The sequence below is a fragment of the Anabrus simplex genome, chromosome 14 (genome assembly GCF_040414725.1).
Source record: "Anabrus simplex isolate iqAnaSimp1 chromosome 14, ASM4041472v1, whole genome shotgun sequence".
In the NCBI taxonomy this organism is placed as follows: Eukaryota; Metazoa; Arthropoda; class Insecta; order Orthoptera; family Tettigoniidae; genus Anabrus; species Anabrus simplex.
This window is the reverse complement of record NC_090278.1, coordinates 38,859,333-38,875,914: the sequence shown is the minus strand read 5'-3', so window position 1 is coordinate 38,875,914 and position 16,582 is coordinate 38,859,333. Positions and strand designations below refer to the sequence as shown.

The window sequence follows — 16,582 nt, the reverse complement described above, 5'->3', positions numbered from 1 at the left end:
AAGAGTTTTGTCTGTACATTGCTCAGAATTTGAAAAGAATGGTATTTCTGTATCGGTCATGTACACAGTAATAAGGAAATACACCTTTTACTTTTCCTTAATGTCTGTTTGTCTGTATGTATGTACAAGCATCATTAGAAAATGGCTAAAGAGAATTTAATGAAAATCGGTATGCAAAGTTGGGGAATAAGTCGCTACAATATAAGCAATAAATAACTTTATTCACGCTGATAGAAATGGTGTTTTAGGGGAAGACCTAAAATTTAATTTTTAAATATTTATATTATTGGTGGTCCTATGTTAATGAAAATTGGTATGCGAAGTTGAGGAATATGTTGCTATAATCTAGGCTTTAAATAATTTTATTCACGCTGAGTAAAATGGTAGTTTAGGGGAAGGCCTAAAATTTAAATCTCAAATATTTTTATTATTAATGGTCGTATTGATAAATACTACATAACCAAAGTTATATAGAATTAAATTTCCGATCATTTGTGTCTTATACATTTTTAGTGTAGCGGCTATGATAACACAGATATTCATAAATTTGTAATTTTGTTGCTAAGTCCATATCGACGCCGAGCCACGAGAAAATGGGTTAACAGAATTTAATGAAAATGTGTATATAGAGTTGTAGAATGAGAAACAAATTTATTCACCATGGATGAAATTACAGTTTAGGGGAAGGTGCATAAAATTTAATTTTTAAATACCTATGTTATTGGTCCTATCAAAAAGCATTACATAACAAAAGTTATAGAGAATACAATTTCCGATCATTGATGTTTTATTCAGTTTTACTGTACCGACTATGGTAAGAGTGGTATTTCTGAGTCAGAAGAAAACTACATGTGAAGGCCTACAATATCAAAAGCGTATAAAATTGATCAACAATAACATTACATTGACCATTGTTTGTTGTGATATTCTTTGTCTCTTATGCTGCCTCTTAACTCCGACAGATGGGAATACTGCTGCGTACCTAGTATAACAATCTGACTGAATATTGGTGGGAAATAGCTGGGGAATTAGAAAACTTTCTTCTTTAGCATGCCATTCCTCTGGTTCATACATTTTCTGATACAGCTGGTACGTAACACACTGGTTCATCATAGTATTCCAGCTATTCGATCCCTACTCCGACACACTGTTTTGAATGAGCAGAGTGCATACTTAAGGCAGAGGCTCTAGTAGTAGTAGTAGTAGTAGTAGTAGTAGTAGTAGTAGTAGTAGTAGTAGTAGTAGTATGGCCTGCCCTAGAATAACAATTTAGGCCTATTCCAAATTATAGCACCACAATTCCCTAAATAACTTGAAATTCAACCCTGAAAAGGGCGTTTCTTAAGAAAAGCTTCTTCCTCTTCACTTTTATTGAATTCTACATTCATTTTATTCCATATTAGCAATGAAGAGGGAGTTTCTCCTCTGGCTGGAAGAAAAATTTGACTCCAAGTCAGATAGGTTTTTCTGCTGCCAGTGTAGAGAATTAAGACTTTCCGTTCATCAGATACTCCTAGGAAACAGATTAGTAAAAGGGCATAGTTTTTGCCCTGGAAGTCTCCACTATTCGAACCCCTCCCCGCCGAAAAAAGACAAAGAGTGTTCACGGATCACGGCTGTCTGCGGCTTTGGTCATTCCAGCTCTGGAACTTTGGACTTTTATATCAGCAGCGTAGTCCTGTTCGTTAAAAGTGAGAAAATGTGTGGTTTTCCTGGGCGCCCGCAAGGGGGGTAGGGGGCGCGGGGGAGGGGGGGTGGCGCTTGCTCCCCCTGGAATTCTTAAAATGTTGATGTTCAATTGTTTAATATCATACCAGATTATTTCATAAACTGAATTTACTGACAGTCATCTAGCATCTCTTATAACCGGAAATTTCTGTAAACAATTTACTGTTGCTGGCGTTATATTGGTTTTTATATTCAAGAAAATTGTTAATGTGCCCCCCCCCCATGGAAAAGATCCTGCGGACGCCCATGGTGGTTTTCATTTGATCGAGTATTTCATATAAAAGCACTGCATTTAATCGCGCCATTCCTACTGACATCATTGTAATGACGTATGTTCATTTCAGTTGTAAAAACCACTAAGTCAGTCTTTCTGAGGATGTAAAAACGCAGGTGGAGAGTAAGTGTCTACCATTATAATGAAAACTTCCCAACCTGATTGTGACTGATGGTCACAATGAAAATTCCCTAACTCAATCTTCATATGAGAAAAGACCTTTGGTGACTTCCCGTCGCGTTTCTAGGGTAACTTTAAGAGCTATGCAATTTAATACAATCTTGCTCACAACACGTACACTACCTAACCTAGAATTCTGTGTACAATGTAAAATTCCACAGCGAAGCACGGGTACATCAGCTAGTTTTCATATAATGATGTAGAGAAACTAGAGATAGATGAGGAAAGAGACTGCCCTTATCACTTTTGTGGTTTTGATATTCCTACCTTTCGATGTTTGACTTGTTTTGACACTTGCTTGTTTCTTTCCATGACTTAATTAAGTATAGGGAAGGAATAAACAAGTGACTAATCAAGTCATGTATGTAGAGAGAGAGGTACAAGAAAGGAACATACAATAAGATGAACATGTCTGTCCTTGTCTCCTCTTTTTGTTCCTCCCTCTTCCCACACTAAACTGCCATTGTGTTCATCCTATTATGTGTTCCTTTCTTGTCCCCCATATCTCTCTCTCTCTCTTCCTCTCTCTCTATCTCTCTCTCTCTCTATATATATATATATATATGACTTAATTAATCAGTTAGTTGATTAGTTATTTAGTGGCACATTTTTCATAATTATATTCCAGAAGATATCCACTCACCTTGTTTGAAGGGCTGAGTCCTGAAGCAGCCATATAAGTTGCACCCACAGTTTTCACCTTCTCAATACACTGAAAACGAGGTTCATCCAGTAACTCATCAAAATCCACTGCAAGAATAAGGGAAAGAGCACTATTATTTTTCTGTTTAAGGTAAGGAAATTGTAGTTTCTTTGTGCTTAATTTTGTCCTGCTGCTTGACATCCAAATCATTACTATACTGGAAATATCAAATTAATTTTGTTTTGCTGGAGGTTTTTGACAATGGTTATATAGGAAAGGACTAGGACTAGAAATCAGGCTGGTGCTGGCTGTATGGTGAAATACCATTGAATCATGCTTTATCCATCCATTGTGATACAGTTGTAAGATTCTAGTGAATGAAATCTAGATCTCTAGCATTACGAACAGCACAACAACTTATCTTCAGAGACTTCAGTGTGGCAAGTGAGTGGCTTTTGGAATGACGGAGTAAGAGTCCGCAAAAATGACAGTTTCTCTTAATGCTAAACGCGCTCCAAAGGAGTTTGATCTATACCATGGAGAACCTGGGATACAATCATAGTTTTCTTTTTTTACAGTTGCTTCATGTTGTACCAATACAGACAGGTCTTATAATGAGGATGGGATAGGAAAGGACTAGGAGTGGGAGGGAAGTGGCTGTGGTCTTAGTTAAGGTACAGACCCAGCATTTGCCTGGTGTGAAAATAGAGAAACAAGGGCTGTGGGGTTCAAAACCACTATCTACCAAATGCAAGCTGTTAGACAGTCCAACCGACTGACCGACCAATACTGATCTACATTTAGGGCAGTCGCCCATGTGGCAGATTCAATATCTGTTGTTTACCTAGCATTTTTTTAAATGATTACAAATAAATTGGAATTTTATTGGTAAGTTATTCCAGTCCCTAACTCCCCTTTTGATAAATGAATAATTTCCCCAATTTGTCCCCTTGAATTCCAACTTTATCCTCATATTGTAATATTTCCTACCATACTTTTAAAGACATCAATAAAATTATTCATCTACTAATGTCATTCCATGCCATCTCTCCAGTGACAGCTTGGAACATACAGTACCAACTAGTCGAGCAGCTCATCTCCTTTTTCCCAAGTCTTCCCAGCCCAAACTTTGCAATATTTTTGTAACGCTACCCTTTTGTCGGAAATTGCCCATATGAAACCGAGGTGCTTTTCTTTGGATATTATTTCCAGTTCTTGAATCAAGTAATCCTGGTGAGGGTCCCATACACTGGAACCATACTCTAGTTGGTGTCTTACCAGAGACTTAAATGCCATCTCCTTTACATCCACACTACAACCCCTAAACACCCTCATAACCATGTGCAGAGATCTGTACCCTTTATTTACAATCCCATTTGTGTGATTACGCCAATGAAGATCTTTCCTTATATTAACACCTACGTACTTACAATGATCCGCAAAAGAAACTTGCACCCCATCAACGCAGTAATTAAAACTGAGAGGACTTTTCCTATTTGTGAAACTCACAACCTGACTTTTAACCCCGTTTAATTCCATACCATTGCCAGGTGTCCATCTCACAACATTACTGAGGTCATTTTGCAGTTGCTCACAATCTTGTAACTTATGTATTACCCTATACAGAATAACATCATCCGTAAAAAGCCTTATCTCTGATTCTATTTCTTTACTCATATCATTTATATGGGTATATAAGAAAACAGGGGCAACCTCCCTGAGGCGGTAAAGGCGTGCTCGGTTCGCCCGGAAGGACGTGGATTCGAATCCCCGTCAGGAAGTCGTAAAATTTAAGAAACAAAATATCCACTTCTGGAGGTTCATATGGCCCTGAGGTTCACTCAGCCTACACCAGAAATGAGTACCAGGTTAATTCCTGGGGGCTAGAGCTAACCACTATACCACATCATGTGCCGCGGTTAACAATGGTGGGAGCGTTTACCTTCCACTCCTCCAAGGACCTTCACGGCCTGTACGGAGGTGACTTTGTCTTTTTATATAAGAAAACATAAAGGTCCAGTAATACTGCATTGAGGAATTCCCCTCTTGATTATTACATGGTCAGATAAAGCTACGCCTACTCTAATTCTCTGAGTTCTATTTTCCAGAAATATAGCCACCCATTCAGTCACTCTTTTGTCTAGTCCAGTTTTGCCAGTAGTCTCCCATGATCCACCCTATCAAATTACTTAGACAGGTCAATTGCGATACAATCCATTGGACCTCCTGAATCCAAGATATCTGCTATATCTTGCTGGAATCCTACTAGTTGAGCTTCAGTGGAATAACCTTTTCTAAACCCGAGCTGCCTTCTATCGAAACAGTTATTAATTTCGCAAACATGTCTAATATAATCAGAAAGAATGCTTTCCCAAAGCTTACATACAATGCATGACAAACTGACTGGCCTGTAATTTTCAGGTTTATTTCTATCACCCTTTCCTTTATGCACAAGTGCTACTATACTATATACATACATCACACATTTTCATTATTGAATGTAATGCCTTTCAGTATTCAGTGTGCAAGCCTCTGTGAATTTATTAAACACCTCGACATCATCATCATCATCATCATCATCATCATCATCATCATCTCCAGTTTCCCGAATGTGGTGTAATAGCAGTCCCCATTCCCGCCTGTACAGGCACGTTTGTTGCTCTTCAACTTTACACCATCCTACGCCTCTTCCTTGCAGATCATCTCTTATTTGGGATACCCATCTTGTCCTTGGAATGCCTCTACCTCATTTGCCCTCCAGGTCCCTTTCAAACCATTCCCTTGCTTCACTTTTTGGATCCATTCTCTTTAAAATGAAGATCAAGGTGAGGCCGAGGCCTTGGGGTTAGCTGAGATCCAGTCTCAAGAGTTACTGCAGGGATCAATTACGACATCGTCCATGTCAGCCGCTCAAGAATCCAAATGGAATTAAAATTAAAAAAATGGAATAGCATTGTTGCTGTTTGAGTCATCAGTCCATAGACTGGTCTGATGCAGCTTTCCATGCCACCCTAATACTGTGTTAATCTTTTCATTTCTATATAACTACTACATCCTACATCTGCTCTAATCCGCTTTTCATATTCATACCTTCGTCCACCCCTACCGTTCTTACCACCTACACTTTCCTCAAAAACCAACTGGCTGTCTTACGATATGTCCTATCATTCTGTCTCTTCTTCTCATCAAATATAGCCAAATCGATCTCCTCTCACCAATTCAATTCAGTATTTTCTTTATTCGTGATTCGATCTATACAACTGACCTTCAGCATTCTTCTGTAACACCGCATTTCAAAACCTTCCATTCTCTTCCTTCCTGAGCTTGTTATCCTCCATGTTTCACTTCCGTACAATGTAACCCTCCATACTAAAGTCTTCAAAAATGACTTTCTAATTCCTGTATCAATATTCGAAGTGAGCAAATTTTGTTTCTTAATAAAGGCCTTCCTTGCTTGTGCTAGTCTGCGTTTTATGTCCACCTTACTTCTGCCAATGTTAGTGATTTTACTACACAAGTAACAATATTCATCTACTTCCTTTAAGACTTCATTTCCTAATCTAATACTTCCTGCATCACGGGATGTCATGGTTTAATGGCTTTTTATGTTTACCAACCCGATTGGAAAGACTTGCGGCATGACTGAAATCCATGCACCTGATGACAGATTAACAATGGCATGGAGTGACAAGATTTTTGATTACCTCAGTCAAGATCAAACTCATTCTCAGTTCTAGGTGCTTAAAACTCAATAGGCAGGAAGTGGATAAACAACTGCCATAACAAATTTTGGACAACATTAGATGCAACATTCTGGAAATAACAATTACAGATGAAGAGAAAATCAATACTGAAACTTGTAAAACACTAAAATATATTTTGAAAAACCACTCACCCTGTACGTGCATTCATTGTTGTCCAACTGTTACATATTATTTGTAATTAAAAAAACAAAAAAAAACAAAAAAAAACATGGCACTACAGCCCTTGAAGGGCCTTGGCCTACCAAGCGACCGCTGCTCAGCCCGAAGGCCTGCAGATTATGAGGTGTCGTGCGGTCAGCACGACAAATCCTCTCGGCCATTATTCTTGGCTTTCTAGACCGGGGCCGCCATCTCACCGTCAGATAGCTCCTCAATTCTAATCACGTAGGCTGAGTGGAGCTCGAACCAGCCCTCAGGTCCAGGTAAAAATCCCTGACCTGGCCGGGAATCGAACCCGGGGCCTCCGGGTAAGAGGCAGGCACGCTACCCCTACACCACAGGGCCGGCATTATTTGTACAATCAAGCAAAAATAATTGTGTATCAACACTAAAAGAGAGTTTTTTCTCTTCTGAAACAGAAACTATATATTGTATTGTAACCAAACTGCAGTTATTTTTGCAGAAAAAAATTTGAGCACTTAAAATACTGCATGGTCAAGAAACGCCACTGCTACCACTAATCCATTGAAGTATGTAGAAAGTACTGTTTATTGCACAAAATAATTGTCCTTTTATTTGGCAATGGATAATTTACACACTTATAGGGATGATTGAAGTTTTCCAAAAGAGAACATTCTTGAATGAAACTATCAGTTCTTACCTATGATCTCGTTGAGCAGTCGAATGCACTCCATACCCTTGTTGATATCTTCAGAGTAGAACTCTGTGAAGTTCGGGATACTGGCAAACATCACGCCAACCTTGTCTCTGGACTGAGAATATAACTCCTAGAACAATAACATACCATACATTTACAGTATAATCACAATTTTCTGTGACCTTGATTTAGCGTAAGAAATTTCAAGTCCCAAAAATTATTCCATAAAAGCAATGTAATTTTAAATTCGATTTAATATAATTCACATTAGGGCAGAACTTGCATTTAGCATAAGGAAGTGTTAAAATTCTCAAGTATTTATTTCTATTAGGTATGTTAAGGGACATTAAGAACCTATGAAAAATACATCAGAAGCTTGCTAAGGATGATTCAAGGCAGAAGAAGAATATAGAGCATGGGTGTTTAGTGCTGAAGTGAGATGTCAGGCTCACATACACATCTAACTGCAGCCACTGTAGCACAGGAGAAGAGAACCCTACTATAATGATAATACTTGTTATACCTTTCGGAAATTCCTATAATAATCTGTGTAATATCCTTCGGTTACAATGAGAACCCTTTCATTGTGCAAATAATGTGTGATGATACAATTTATGTTAATACAGGCAAAGATTCCTATAAAAGGTGTGCTTTCTACTGAAACCTCCATATATAGTAAACCCTCATTTAAGGTTAAAAAAAAAAAATCAGGTCCCTGTAAAAATGCTAAATAGGGGTTTTACTGTATTTTACTAACTGATGGACAGGTTGAATGAGTGACTGATCTTTAAGATCATTATAAATAAGTAGTTATAAATCTTATTCATAAGTTAGAAGTAACAGACATGAAGGTAGCGAGAATGACTGCTAGTTCAGACAGGTGGAAACAAGTGCAGGAGGTACCGAGAAGGAGGAGAAAAGGCTAAGTTGAGAATGAACTCAATGAATGCAGCTTTATGCATATACCAGCTTCAGTATTGGGGTCATGTGAGGCGAATTGAGGAGGATACGTTACCTATGAGAGTAATGGACATGGAAATAGAGGTTAACAGAAGTAGAGGGAGTCAAAGTCGGCAATCGTTAGACTCAGTTTTTAGTGATTCAAAGATAAGAGGTGTGGAACTAGACGAGGCCACAGAGCTATTAACAAATAGAGGGTAGTTCTACAAGTTACAGCCAGCCCCGTGGTGTAGGGGTAGCGTGCCTGTCTCTTACCCGGAGGCCCTGGGTACTATTCCTGGTCAGGTCAGGGATTTCTACCTGGATCTAAGGCTGGTTCGAGAGCCACTCAGCCTATGTGATTACAACTGAGGAGCCATCTGATGATGAGATGGCAGCCCCGGTCTAGAAAACCAAGAATAGCGGCCGAGAAGATTCATCGTGCTGACCACATAACACCTTATAATCTGCAGGGCTTCTGGCTGAGGAGTGGTTGCTTGGTAGGCCATGGCCCTTCAGGGCTGTTACGCCATGGGGGGGGTTTACAAGTTACAGACTTTCCAACTTTGTACACAAAGTAATTGGTAATAGCCGTATTTGGCACATTCCATGTCAAGTAGCTGTCATCATGTTGATGTACCGGCAGGGATACTGCACTCTCATACAAGAAGTCCTCAAAATGTCCACCATGCACCAGAATGCATGCCTGAACTTGCCACCTCATTGACTGTCAAACACTTTCTAACAGGCATTCTATGTGTATTGCGTTCAGCTTAGTGCCATACGCTTGGAAGTGGTTCACGATTCAAGACTCATGTTAGAGTTTTAAATACAATATTTTCAGCTATGGATTCAATTAACAGTTTTTCAGGATCCTTTTTTTTTTTCTGGGCGAGAAATATTTCCATATTTTCCCGAATGTTTAGCTCTGATACACAATTACCTTTTTCGATTCCATTAAAATTATAATTGTAATCAAAAGTTTATTGTACAAATGCTGAATATTTATTTTATTGAACGATCATGAAATGTTCTGAATATCACTGAGCTAATAAGAAACAGCTCACTAACAATAACATGTCCGACTAGTCCTACTATTTTCAAGTATGTTGCAACCAAATTAAAAAAAATAATTTGTTACTGATGATGGAATTTAATTTCTGAAAACCAGTTCTAACAAAGAAATGTGATTTGTGCTGACATAGAATGAGTTAAGTGTAAAGACATAATGTACAAAATGTATTACATATCAAGAGGTTGGCCAAGGAAGAGATGGATGGATCAAATTAGAAATGATCTAGCTGGACGAGGTCTGGATTTGCAGCGGGTTATGGAAGAAGACATCTACATGGACAGAGCGCTCATTACCGCACCCAGGAAACTGGAGCTGGTTCAAGATGAGGAAGAAGGAGACTGACTTATGCATCTGCAACCTGGACAATTTTTCAATTTTTTCTCTTTTTGGCATGTGGCCTCGGAAGAGGCCTGGCGCAGGTCTTTTGAGTTGATGCCATACAGGCAAACCTGAACAATGACTAGTAGGGAGAAGAGTAGAATTCAATCGAGCAAAATGAAATAGCTACGACTTATGATAGGAGAGACAAGGAAAGACAGAGTGAGAAACGAAGATGTTAAAAAGGCAGTCAGAATAGACAACTTAAACGAGAGAATTTATTATTATACAATCTTCCTGCAACAGCTGCAGGTTGCCCAAGGACAAAGAGTACCTTAACAACAATAATAGATACAGGTGATAGTATGAAATTAAGAGTAGGCAAAAGAGTGAGGCACGTCAAACATTTATTTGAGGTCCACAAGCATGGTTCTTGAAGATAATGATAGACTTCTTGAGAGTAGTAATAGCGATGTTATAAATAAAATCTCTATTCAGCCCAAAGGTATTCCAAAGTTGACAAAAAATTTAGGTATGGTTCCTCAAGCACCTAATGTCAGGCTGATTACACAGATGGATGACAGCTCGTACCTTTGCTTATAGAAGTCCACCATTTCTTCATAAATTATTATTTTTTCCATATCAGTCTCTTCTGGTTGGTTTTTGTTGGTCACAATTCTACTTGTTGGATCAATGATGAAACCTTCAGAACAGGATGACTGAACCACAATAATGTCAATGCATTGGTTGCTTCCTCTGTTGAAGAGACTGTGTACTTCTTCATAGACATTATAACCTTGTCCTCTCAAAGCGTTAGCTATCATTTATCTGGCTACATTATGGCATGAGATGTATAGTAAATCACTGTGTCTATCCATCTATTCCTTGGTCTTCCAAATGGCATCTCCCTTTGACTTCTCTGTCAAAGTAATTCCTTGCTGTTCTTGTTCTGTCCATCCTCATAACATGTCCAAATCATTGTAGCCTGCATCTTCCTCAGTAATGTTTATTTTGATGCAGCCTCTTTCCTGTCTGCTTCATTTCTAATCTTTTCTTTCCTTGTCTTTTGGTTCATTGTTCTGATGAAATTCACTTCTGTTGACTGGATTTTACTATTTGCCTTGTTATGCAGGGTACATTCTTCAAGTCCATGTGAGAAGTGGAATGATATAGGTATAAAATGTGATCAATTTTGCTATCTGTATATTTTATCATCCCAGAGTAGATAACTCACTTGAAAATAAAATTTAGAAGCTTTCTGAGTCTTATTAAGTATTTCTTGGTTTACTGTGTTATCTTCTAAAATGATACTTCCAAGGTATTTGAAGTTAGAAACAGACTGCAATAGAGTTCCCTCCAGGAAAATGTTTGAATTTGTGCCTTGTCTTCTGATAGTCATTTCAACAGTTTTTGTTTTACTGATATTTAGTCCATATTCTTTAAACTTGCCGTTCCAAAGATTTTGTTTCTCCTCTACTTCTGCTTTGCACTGTCGCCATTATTGTTTGTTATATTGATGGATGAAATCATAAAACGTGTAAAACAGCGTATCAGTAGTGATGAAGTGAATGCTTTGGTATTTGCAGATGATGTGGTGATTTGTGGAAAAGGAGAAAAGAGAAAAGAGAAAAGGAAGTACAAATGAGACTGGACATTTGGAACGAAAATCTGAAGGAGTTTGTAGTCATGCACTGTGGAAAAGAGAAAAAGAGAAGCCAAGTGTACATAGACGGAGAACGGTTAGAGAATGTAGAACAGTTTACATATCTGGGTAGCATTATTAATGGAAGTAATGAAATCAATCATTAAATTAATAACAGACTAAGTAATGGTAGAACATTTTATCATCAAGTCAGAGGGCTTTTATGGGATGACAAAGTACCCAAGAGAACGAAATTAACATTATATAAACAGTATTTCATACCAATTGTAACATACGGACTAGAAATTCTGGTATCTAATAAGAGACAAGATAGTAAGATCCAAGCATTTAGAAATGAAATTTTTAAGAACATAAAAAGACAAGAAGAGATAGAATTCAAAATATTAAAATCAGAGAAGAGCTAAATATAGAACCGTTAGTACAGAACATACAGAAAGCAAGACTGAGATGGTTCAGACATTTAACAAGAATGGGAAAGGAACAAGTAGCAAGAAGGGAATTGGAAAGAGAATTTAAGGGAAAGAGACTAGTTGGAAGACTGAGAAGAAGGTGGATGGATCAGATCTGGAAGGACATTAGAAAAGCTGGATTGGATGTGGCGGAAGTAATGGAGCAGGAAAAGTGGAAGGACAGAAAGGAGTGGAGGAGGCTTGTTAACCACACCTGGGCGACCAGAGTGGGACATTGATGATGATGATGATGATGTACTTCTGCTTCATTTTCTCCCCAGCTCAGAACATCATCTGCAAATATCAGAGTGTTAGGCTCTTTGCAATGTTCTTTAATGGGCAGGCTCCCAGATGGTTTGGGCATGTGAAGAGGATGGAGGGGAACAGAGTACCAAAACACATGATGGAGATGAAGTTTGAGGGAGACATAGAACAATGTGGAACAGTTCAATAAAGAGTGCAAGAAGAAGAGACCGTCCAATGCACGAAGTGGGCACTCCTGAACAATGTGTTGTATGGTTTGGTCCTCCACTCAACAGTCACAGGCAGCAGATGTACGGTAACCCCATTTCTTTAAGGTGTGACCACACCTCCCTTGACCCGTTCTAATGCGGTTCAGCTTCGACCAGGTTTGGCGTGGTAGTTGGAATCCCTCTACCTTCTTTGTAGAATCTTCAACCAGGTGGGCATTGTTGGGTGGATGTTCGTTCCAACGTTGTTGCCATTTGTAGGTCATGTTGAAAGAATTGATACCTTCTAAATCAACCCAGGGTGGCTTGCATGATTTCAAACGTGTTGTTGGTGGATCTTGCAGGGCATCATACAACGGAGAGTTCTTATGAGAGGTGATCTTCTTGAGCCAGCTCACCTTAGCTGCTTTCCTCCTTAGATCTTGCGTAGCGATATTAGCTAGGACTGGTAGCCACTGTATGGGAGTAGATCTAACAGTAGCAGTGATAACCCTCATGGTCTCATTGAGTTGCACATTAATCTTCGTGGTATGAGCGCTGTTTTCCCATACCGGGGCAAAATATTCACCAGCAGAATACACAAGAGCGAGTGCAGCAGAACGTAGAGCATTAGCATCTGCACCCCGGCTGCTTCCGGCAATCTTGCGGAGTAGATTCACTCTTGAGCCAAGTTTCCTCGACAACTTGATGCACTGTTGTGTGAATGCCAAGGACCAATCCAGAGTGATTCCAAGATATATTGGATTGTACTTATGGGGTACTTCAATTCCATCAAAAGTCACATGTAGCTTCCTTTGGGCTTCTTTATTATTTAGATGGAATGCAGTGAGTAGAGAGAAGAGTAGAATTCAAGCCAGCAAAATGTTTAAAAAAAGTTTTTTTCAATTACGGCTTTGTCATTATGTGGTGGTTGCGGATCGTGTACATTAAATATTTCCTATTATACTCACATCAGGCTGGCGATCCTCACTCAGGAAGTGTTTCGCTACATGATCAGGAAGGATGTTCTTGAGCAGCTGAGTGTTATTTTGTCGAGTCTCCATCATGTCCGTCAGTTCCCTCTCTGCTTGCTGCTTCCACAAGAAGTCTAAACGCGATGTCACCTCCACGAGGCGTGCGTGATACGTCACCATGGTGAAGAAGACTGCCAAGAGGACTAGCATCTGGGACGATAATGGGATCTGCCCACTGAAACACACGATTTTTTAAGAATACTAAATAGAGACGGAAAGTTCAGGCATTCATTTTCGTTAAAATAGGCAGGCAAACCAGCACTTAAAATTTACGAAATAGGCATTTAAAATTATGAAAGTAGGCACTAAAATAATAAAAATAAAACCAACCTTGAATGAACACACCATACTATATTGTAATTATAACAAATACTAACTCTTACTGTGTCTCCAACACATGAATTAGCACTTATACTAATGTGTTAATAACATCTGGTGTTAAAAACTGAATTAAGCCATGCTGATCAACTTCCTGGACACCACAACAATCAGGACTACAGAAACAAACTGACCCCTGATCTCATGTGAAGTGGAAAGGTGATTTTCCTCAATTAAAAAAAAAAAAAAATATATATATATATATATATATATATATATTTACTGACAACAGGCAAAGTTTTATTCTTCAAAATTAATTTGGGACAATATCTGGTTGTCCATTGGAACATGTGCTGACTAAGATTCATTTGAAGTATCCTGTTGACATAATTATTGTCTGGAAGACATAAAAGTATTTTCAAATGTTATTTATTTATTTTAATTTTTTTAGCCAACATAGGACTACTTAGTCAGGTTTATGGAGGTTTTTCTTCTTTTTTTCAGCCCAATACTGTTTCATCCTTTCTGAACATAATTTTCTTTCTGCTTCTGGAATCACTCTTCCTATTCTCTGCTTGTAGTCTAGTGTGTTCATCTTTCAATATGTTGAATGTATTTGTTTTGTATTTTAAATCATCAACTCTCTCATATCTTTTTTAAGTTCTATGATCCATCTAATATTATTCTTACTCTTACTCTTCCATATTTTTTCTATTATTTTTCTACTGATTCTATTTTCTGGTGACCGTATTAGATTCCCTAAGAATTATATCAATTTCTTTTCCGTTGTGCTAGTCACAGGTTCTACTTCTTTATAAACTGCCTCATTGGAAGCTAGTCTCCAGACTCCCTTTACTGTACTTGATAATTCTCACCATTCTCCTTTCTAACTTGAGTATTCTATCTACTGCAACTGTGTTTGTTGTTTTGAGTAATGTTTCATATGCATATGTAATTTGTGGCTAGGTGACTGTTTTGTAGTGTTTCAATTTGGTTGCTATTGAGAGACACTTTTTATCATATGTATTCTTGGTAACATGCTGTGCTGTAACCAGTTTATCTATTCTTCAATTGTATTAATAACAATTAACCAAACAGATCTTCAAATATATTGGGAACAAGAAGTCAACAACAACCTGGATTCATGAAGTCAAGAAATATTTGGAAAGAAACAACATAAGGGAAGAAGAAGCAACAGAAAGAAAGATTTAAAAAAATAAAGTGTTAAAATTGAAGGATTCCAAGGTTGTGAGGGAAAGAAAACAGGCTCAAAATGATCTGATGAGAGGAAAAGCAGACATAGTGAGCAGATAAGAATATTGGAGGAGGAAGAAGGAACAAGGAATTGTTGCGTGGTCCCTAGAAGACCCTAACGGAGAAATAATAATAATAATAATAATAATAATAATAATAATAATAATAATAATAATAATAATAATAATAATAATAATAATAATAATAATAATCCTAGGACCAAAGTTCAAAAATGGAATTTGGATGAAAAAGAAACCACACAAAATTTTTCAATTCACAGAAAAAATCACAGATACCATCAGAAAGAGACGACTAAAGTTCTACGGACACCTACACAGAATGGATAACAACAGGCTGACAAAGAAAATTCTAAATCTAGCTCTAACCCTGAAAATCCGCAACGATTGGTTAGCAGAAATTCATGACGATCTACAAGAAATGGGTATTGAGGACGAAACCATTCAAGATAGAATGAAATTTAGAAGCTTAGTAAACAAACATAAATTTGCAGAGAAACCAACAAGAAAAAATACAGGCTGGACAGAAACACGCAGAAAGGAACACAGTGAAAAAATGAAGAGATAATGGGAAGAAAAGAAGAAGAAACATTGTGCAAAATAAGTTCAAACGCGCTCCACAGCTGGGCACAACGAATCAAAAACAATAATAATAATAATAATAATTAGACACTATAATACAGTAAACAAACCTGAAGCATTATATGCTTCAGAAACCTTAATCATTTGTGGCGGGTCTCTAACCAAAGACACAGAGAAACAGGAAAGAAAAGTTTTAAGAAAATTTTTTGGCCCAGTTTGTATAGAGGAAATATAAAGGAAAAAAAACATCTCAGGAAATATATTGTCATTCTGAAAAAATATCTCACACTTTTCAGAAAAGACAACTGAAATTTTCAGCAGACTAACTAGGTAGTCTCCACCTCACAAACAATCCCTACAGCCTTCACAAGAGGTAATTTTCTCTCTTCCAGCTGCTTTATTTTGGTAGCTAACTGTTCAAACTTGGAAGAAATGTATGTGAGAGCGCTGTTAAACTTGGAGTGGGTCAGTGCAGGGTGCGGATTCAAGGCCAGCTCGCTCCAAGCAGAATCAGAAGACAGAAAGAATGCTGTCGTCCTTTAATTACATTTAAGCGCCTGTCTTTAGCAGCTTCCTGTCAAGAATGCCTGCTTTCAGCAGACTAACTAAAATAATTCTCAACCTGGCCCTTTCATCTAAAACCAAGAATGGCTGGCTTCGTGAAATTGAAACAGATTTCCAGGAAATCAATATCTCAGAAGACATTATACAGGACAGATGTAAATTCAGAATGAAAATCGACAATCACCAGTTTGAAGACAAACCCAACACCAGAGCCACTACTACTTGGACACAAGAACTAAGGAAGCAGCTCAGTGAGAGGATGGAGAGATTTTAGGAGGAGAATAAGGCCAACACATCAGTTACGCTGGCTCAATCGAGCTCCTAAGTAGGGCATAATGATGTAAAAAAAAAAAAAAAAATAATGACTTTTACTTTTTCTTGATTTTGGTGACCACTTGTCCCTTGGCGTAAAACCTTCCGCTGAGAAGGAAGTGGCATGATGCTGAGTAATTTTAAATGCTAAAGGGATGGTATATTAGTCTTTTTTTAGTGCCCATTTTTTGACTTTTAAGTG

General features: G+C 38.0%; 1 protein-coding gene across 1 annotated transcript in view; it reads right to left on the bottom strand.

Annotated features, from left to right (window-relative positions):
* The window catches only part of LOC136885238 (adenylyl cyclase 78C), a 1,041,122-nt gene that overhangs the window by 32,579 nt on the left and 991,961 nt on the right, over window positions 1–16,582 (bottom strand). The window contains exons 18-20 of the mRNA XM_067157709.2: window positions 13,271–13,508; window positions 7,410–7,536; window positions 2,826–2,932 (exon numbers count right to left, since the gene is read on the bottom strand). Coding sequence (XP_067013810.2) covers window positions 2,826–2,932; window positions 7,410–7,536; window positions 13,271–13,508 — 472 coding nt within the window. The remainder of the gene's footprint in view (window positions 1–2,825; window positions 2,933–7,409; window positions 7,537–13,270; window positions 13,509–16,582) is intronic.